The sequence below is a fragment of the Danio aesculapii genome, chromosome 14 (genome assembly GCF_903798145.1).
Source record: "Danio aesculapii chromosome 14, fDanAes4.1, whole genome shotgun sequence".
In the NCBI taxonomy this organism is placed as follows: Eukaryota; Metazoa; Chordata; class Actinopteri; order Cypriniformes; family Danionidae; genus Danio; species Danio aesculapii.
This window is the reverse complement of record NC_079448.1, coordinates 3,544,617-3,552,116: the sequence shown is the minus strand read 5'-3', so window position 1 is coordinate 3,552,116 and position 7,500 is coordinate 3,544,617. Positions and strand designations below refer to the sequence as shown.

General features: G+C 34.1%; 1 protein-coding gene across 4 annotated transcripts in view; it reads left to right on the top strand.

Annotated features, from left to right (window-relative positions):
* The window catches only part of LOC130240536 (protocadherin alpha-C2-like), a 19,984-nt gene that overhangs the window by 12,438 nt on the left and 46 nt on the right, over positions 1-7,500 (top strand). For all 4 annotated transcript variants that reach the window (XM_056472098.1, XM_056472101.1, XM_056472100.1 and 1 more), the window contains one exon: positions 1,344-7,500. This exon is cut by the window's right edge and continues 46 nt beyond it. In XM_056472098.1, the coding sequence (XP_056328073.1) occupies positions 1,344-1,376 (33 nt within the window). In that variant the 3' untranslated portion in view covers positions 1,377-7,500. The remainder of the gene's footprint in view (positions 1-1,343) is intronic.

The window sequence follows — 7,500 nt, the reverse complement described above, 5'->3', positions numbered from 1 at the left end:
AAAAAATTTATTTGACTTGAATTTAAACAAACAGATTAAGTTGAACATTGCTCAATTTAATTTGTTTGTTTAATTTCAACACAAATAAATTGTTTGCAACAGTTTTGCATGCAACACTTTTTTCAGTGTAGTTACTTTTTAAGGAGTAACTCAATATTGTAATGGCAGCCCAGAATATGTAGCTCAATATTTATTCAAATCAATGGTATTACTAAAATTCAAGTTAATTTCTAACCCATATGTGGCAAAAATATTAAATTAAATAAGTTTTTCTACTTTGAATTTACAGACTGTAGAATTAGATGATACATTATTTTCATTCAGATCTGATTAAACAACAGGTTTACATTCCTTTTAAAATGAATAATACATTATATATGACGTTTCCTTCCTGTGATCTTCATAATGTGACCAAATTATTTAAAATATTAATTATCAGCCCTGAAGAAAACAAAACTGTCATTATTTAGTTCAATACTTGGGCAAATCAATGAAAAAAAAAAACAGCTTAAACCTGCCTAGGATGGTTGGCCATTTCAGGCTGGTTTCCAGCCATTTACAGCCTGGTCTGAGCTGGGAGATGACCAGCCAAAACCAGCTAAGTCCAGCTTAAACCAGACTGGTCAAACTGGTTTGAGCTGGTTTTAGCTGATCACTTTCCAGCCTGACCAGCTAAGACTAGGCTGTAAATGGCCAAACCCTTGTAAAACCAGCTTAGGCTGGTTTAAGCAGTTTTTTTCAGCAGGGATTATTAAATATTTAATTCATTTTTGCCACATAAATGACCAAAATGATAAAAAGCAAGTGATTGTGCTCTGTGTTTATAGACTGTAGAATTATATGATATCCGACAGGATTTAAATGACAGGATTACATTCCTTTAAAGATGATCAGGAATTATGCAATTCTGGCTCTACTGCATGATGTGGTTTTAATGCTGTATGTTCATCTACTAAACATAATTATGATCTCCTCGGCCTGTTTGTTGGATTGTGTGTGTCCATGTGTGTTTGAATTGACTGTTGAATTCCAAGTTCACACACTACTTGAATCGCTCTTCACAAATGAATCAGAACGATGGGAAACGATTAACCCAGTTTTCAGCTCGCTGCTCGTCCATCACCCTGTACCACCCTCTCACCTGATATCTGAGCATGGTTCTCATTGGTCAACCCACCCCTCTGTCACCTGTCAATCAAACCAAGATTCTGTTTTGCCTGAAGCCTTTCATTTGAGTGGCCGGCCTTGGTTGCATGAGACGTGTTCAGATTCTGGCCTGTCACAAAATAAATAATGTCTGGAATCCAAATCTCTAATGTCCCTTTTTTCTGTCTCGTTCACAGGCATCCACCACCACCAGCAGCAGTTCCACCTGAGGTCCCTCCCTCGGAGCAACGTATGAAATAAAAGGACCCTCAGCCTGCATGTGTGTGTCCTCCTGCATCCGTCATATTCACCCGCACCATGATGAAATAAACCCCGAATGATGTCTACATCTTCACCTCGATGTTTGGAGAGTGTTAAAAGTCTGCTTGGGGACGATCTGACCAGAGAAATGGCAGAAATGAGATGCGCTTACAGCAGGACTTGGACTGAGTCTGTGAGAACACACACACACATATAGACACACACATTGGTATTGGTGGTTTACAGGGACTCTCTATAGATGTAATGTATTTAATACAGCTTATTATATGGTTCTATAGACCATTCTGAGGGATGTAAACAAAAACAATGGTCTTAACATATTTCCTGTGTTACATTTTTAATTTCTATTGCTTCCTTGAATCCAAAAAGGGCCGCATATTAATAAATAATGTTATATTATATAAATAAAAGCTGTTTTACCATTAGGTTATGATTGAATTGCCTCTTGTTGTTATGAAATACTTTGATAACAAGCAGAAAATGTTCTTGGGCCAATGACATGACCACATTGAAATGATCTACAGCCCAACACACCCCTAAATCCATCCCTCACAGGAAACCTGAACCATGTTCGAATGGCAAAATACCATGTTAAGTGTGATTTTGAAGCATTTTGAACTATAAGGACATCATAAACCACACTATAATAGAGAACAACTATGTCATACCCATGTAATTATACAACAAACATATACATTATATATGTAAACCACCAAAACCAGTACGCACAAACAAGCATATCTTGAAAGAGCATAGCTCATGTGTTTTCTTGGAGAGACCTTTCTGCAAAACCTATTTGCTTGTGTTTGCATGGTTAAATCTCCATGTTTGATGTCTTGATGTGAAGACATTTGAGAGAGGAATTATTAACAGATGACCTGGTGTGGATATGGAATTGCCACAAAAAAATCCCATTATTAATCTATAGCTTTCACTTTTTTTTTGGTAAAAATATCTAGACAAGCTGTAAATAAGATCAATTGGTAACACTTTACAGTAAGGTTGTATTGGTTAATGTATTTACTTACATAAGCAATGAGCAGTACATTTATTTCAGCATTTATTTAGCTTTGTTAATGTTCGTTAATGAATATAGATTCATTGTTAGCTCAGTGCATTCGGATGTTATTTGGATGCATTTGCATTTGGATGCATTTGGATGTTAATAATGATGTAAATATTGGACTATGATTGATAAATGATGTACAAGTATTGTTCAGTATTAATTTGTGGTAGTAAATACATTCACTAACATAAATTACCGGTTAATTTATCTTACAAACAAACATTTTAAAGCATAAACCTTATTAAATGTTGACAAAGCAAGTGAAAATAAAAGAAATGAGCATGCAAAAAATAATTATATTGGCAAAACCTGCTTATACAAAGTGCATTTTGGCTTTGGATTCAAATAGATATGGGAAATTAAGATTAAAAATGGGATTTTTTTTCCTCTTCTGTGCAATATGAGTGATATCAAACAAGTATAAAGCAGACTAAAATGACCTGTGGGGAGATCGCCGGACTGAGTTTGCACATTAAAAGCGTCTCTTTCCCTGTAACAGATGTATAAAGCATTTATTGTGTGTTTTTTCTCGGATCTCATGAAGATTTCTATCAGAATAATGCAAGTGTTATCCAGTGTATTCAGAACAGGTCACAGCAAAGCTGATTTGGTGTGCCGTATAGTCTTCAGTAGTGTCGTATTAAGTCTGTGGTGCTGTTTGTGTCTGTATTTTTCAGTTTCAGTATGTAAAGCATCAAGGTTAAGAAATCGAAGCACTGATCTGAACTGAGTAGTTATTATCTGATTTGATTTATTATGGGTGTAGAGGAGGCTGTAAAAACACCAATCCTGCTGTTTTTTAATGGTGAAGAGGAGTCTAAGGATATGTTTCAATAACAACCTCTGTGTGTATATCAAGAGATCAACCATACATTAGTTTTCTCTATTCTTTTTTTCATTTAAAAATATATATTTGTAATTATTAATCATTTATCTCATTTTCCAATAATCATAGAATCAAATGCCAGATTTGGTGGTTAATGATCACAAATGATAAATGATTTAATTATAAATGAATTACATTTATAATCATTATATTGTGGTTTGTATACCATTTAATCATTTAGATTTCTGCTGCTTGTTCAAACTACTGATTTAAAATGAGCTGAATCAACACAATTCTTGAATTTTAACTGAATTATTTTATGTTCAATCCACTTAAATTTGAAAAAGAAAAAAAATTAATCGATCTGTTTTGGGACAGCAAGAAGGAATTGTGTGAAACCCAGCATTTATTAGTGTTTGTCCTTTTTATTATTATTTATTATCATTCCTAAACAATACTTATTGTCATTTCATTAACACATATTGTCTTATAACTTATGGATTTTTGTCCAATGCTTAATTAAGTGCATATATCACAAGTTAAATGTTTACAGTGCACTCTGTTACAGTCACAGAGAACACCAAATGGACTACAAATACTATCATACACCTCACACACACACCTGTTCCGGTTTTCCCTGATGACACAGCCACACAGCTGAGGCTCTTCATTGTTTCATTACCTGTACTATAAAGACTCCTCTCATTTCCACACACATTGCTGAGTCTTGTTTGTGTGTTTAAGTGAGCATTATGACGTGATATCCTTGCCTAGACTCTTGCTTTGTTTCATTGTTTACGTAGTTTGCCAATCTCTTTGCTTGTGACCCGACTAATCTTTTTGCTTCACCTGTATGTAAGGCCAGACATAATCTGTGAACTTTTTTTACTATTTATGCTGAATTGTTTTGATAGTATCGTAACTAAAAACTTAATATATGAAATAAAAAGTAATAGCTTTTTAACTTTTATTTAATTTTTACAATGCAACTTCATCTCCAGTTATTTGGTAAACAAAGCAAGTCTCTCATATAATATATCTACCAAAAGACAAAAAGCTGTAATGTAAATAAATCAATTGAACACTTTCATATTAGTCAATAATATTACTGAAATTAATTTAAAAACTGAATAAATATAAATGTACACACATTTATAAATAAATAGACTCAATGATGAGCTAAAATCTGCATATTTCTGTGCGCGCAGATTCCGTGTGGGCCTGCTTGTATTTACCCGATTGCTCCTGTGTTGAACTTTGCCTGCCTGACTATTCTCTGTTGAGTAAATACCGCATTTGGATGCTCAGCTTTGTTGTCCCAGACCCTTACATGACACATGACAGGATTTGTAGTCCATTTGGTGGCAGATTTGTAGTTCTCCAGCGATCCGCAGCAGCTAGATCGCTGGTGAATTTAACAGAGTGTACTATAAACCTTTAATTTGGAATGTATACACTTAATTAAACATTGCATGAAAATCCATAAGCTTAAACAACAATATGTGCTGATGATATGACAATAAGTACAAACCCATTGCATTTGTGCAAAATACTGAATTAGACAAAATACTGAATTAGAAATTCAAGACTGTGGTGTCTAGTGATGCAAACGCAGCACAATGAGTGGAGTCCCAATGCAAAGACATTTGAAGGTCGCAGTCATTTGTTAAACGATGATTATGCTGCCATAAGACTGATTCTCAATCCCTCTTTCAAGCATAAAAACACACAGACTTCAGAGATATTAATGAGTGAATACATATTATTATCTATTTTCTTTAAACACCGCATTGTTTCACTGATGGAGACTTCTTCAGTTTCTAGCATCCTTTACTAAATGTTTAAAATAAGGCCAAATATAAAGAGCACACAAGGTGGTGGATGATTTATACTTGCTTTAAAACAAGGAATATAGACTGGTTGATGTAATTTATCAACTGTAATTACTATTGTGTAATATAATATTATAGAATGTGTTTCTTTAAGTCCTTTGAATGCTTTGAAAGAGACAATTTAGCAAAAAAATACATACATTGTGCATTTAAAGTCCCTGTTTTCCCTTTCTTTTTATATTCATTTTGGTTTCAGCGCCTGGTGTTAAGATTATGTATTAACGATTATGTATAAATATCAACTGCTGCTTTTTTATTGTTGACTTTTTCTATTTGCTTGCTTTAGCATTGGCACAATATGAAGATGTCAGTGTTGTTTCAGTGGACAATATGGTTTTGTTGTTTTCTGATATTTTGCTGCCTTTACAAAATGTGATTTAAAGTCATGATATAATCGTTTATGTCACAATGAGGACTTTTCTGAGGGTTCGGCAGCTTCCCCTGGCAGGTCAAAAGGTCATGTTGTCAAAGTGTTAAGCCATTGACTGCCTCTGAAATGAAGTGCACCATTATAATAAATATTTACCCTATTCTCCTTTTATCTTCTGTTTCAAAAACGTTTACATGTTATATTTTTATAAACCCGAAGAAAATATTCAAGCCTTTAAGCCGCAGACAGGGCCAGACGGAATCTGCGGATGTTTTTTGCTATTTCTGCTGAGAATTGTGGTAAAAATCTGCAGATTTCTGCTGTATTATTTTAGTATTATTAGTTATTTATCATAACTAAAACCTTAATATGTGAAATAAAAAGTAATACCTTTATTTTTTACTTTTGTTAAATGTTTAAATTGCAAATCCAATTAGGTTCACTTTATTTGGTAAACAAAGCAAGTCTCTCATATAATATCTCTACTAAAAGACAGAAAATATTACTGTACAAACTGTATTGTAACTAAATCAGATGAACATTTTCATATTAGTCAATAATATTACTGTAATTAATAAAAAAACTGAATAAATATAGATTTACACACATTTACTCAAGTAAATAAACAGAGTTAATGATGGGCTAATAATCTGCGGAATTCTGCGGAAAATCTTCCATGTGGGCCTAGCCATAGATCTCAAACTCAATTCCTGGGGGGCAGCAGCTCTGCCAGGTTTTGCTCCAACCCTATCAAACACAGCTGATCCAAATAATGAAGGTGTTCATGACTCTTTTGAACACCTTGATTAATTGGATCAGCTCCGTTTGATAGGGTTGGAGCAAAACTGTGCAGAGCTGCGGCCCTCCAGGAACTGACATTGACAACTATGCTCTAAGCCATAGATCTCAAACTCAATTCCTGGAAGGCCGCAGCTCTGCACAGTTTTGCTCCAACCCTGATCAAACACAGCTGATCCAAATAATGAAGGTGTTTATGACTCTGTTGAACATCTTGATTATTTGGATCAGCTGTCTTTGACACACTGTAAAAAGTAATTACTTAAGGGAGTAAACCCTGTTGTCTTAAAAGTGACAGGTAGATTTAACTTTAAAAAATGTTAACTATTTTTGTTCCAACTTATAACTATTAAGTTCACTTAATATTAAAGTAATATTAAAGCAGTGTTTAATCAAATTTTAAAGCTTAGTCAACTAATCTCTTTTGACAGTGTAGGGTTGGAGCAAAACTGAGCAGAGCTGCAGCTCTCCAAGAACTGACTTGGACACCTATGCTCTAAGCAGTCTCAGAATACCTGGCTTATACTTACACGTGTGCATTGTTGTTTTCCAAAAACAACTTTAAGATGATGATAGAAAATGATAAAATATTAATATTTTTGTTTAGACTGACAAAATAGAGTGTTATTTTCTCCATGTGCTCATGTTTGTCAGTGTAAGCAGGCCACTCGTCTCTCAATTCTCAGAAAGTGGCTAAATGTATTTACCCAAAGGCCTCATTTTGTGAAGTAACCAAATTCTTAATGTAAAGCACACTAAAGCCCTGCTATTTTAAGCTTCCCAATTGTCCCGTCATTTCTCCATTCTCCTTTTCTCCAATATTATTAAGTTTATCAAGGAAATTTGCACTTTTCCCTCAGCATTTGTGCTCTAAAACAGACCAGTCGCCTCCTAAACACACATGATCTGCCTCTGAGAAACTCGCCTGACCCTCTTTACTCACGAGTATCTGCTGATATATTTGTACTGTATATTTACATTAGATAAAAAACATCATTAATAATTTGTATTTCTGTCATTATTCATATTATTCAGAACTACATAAAATGTGATATGTTTTTTTAAGCTTTTAAATGACTTCTTAACATGTAAGTAGCAATCAGCCTGTATTTAAATCGAG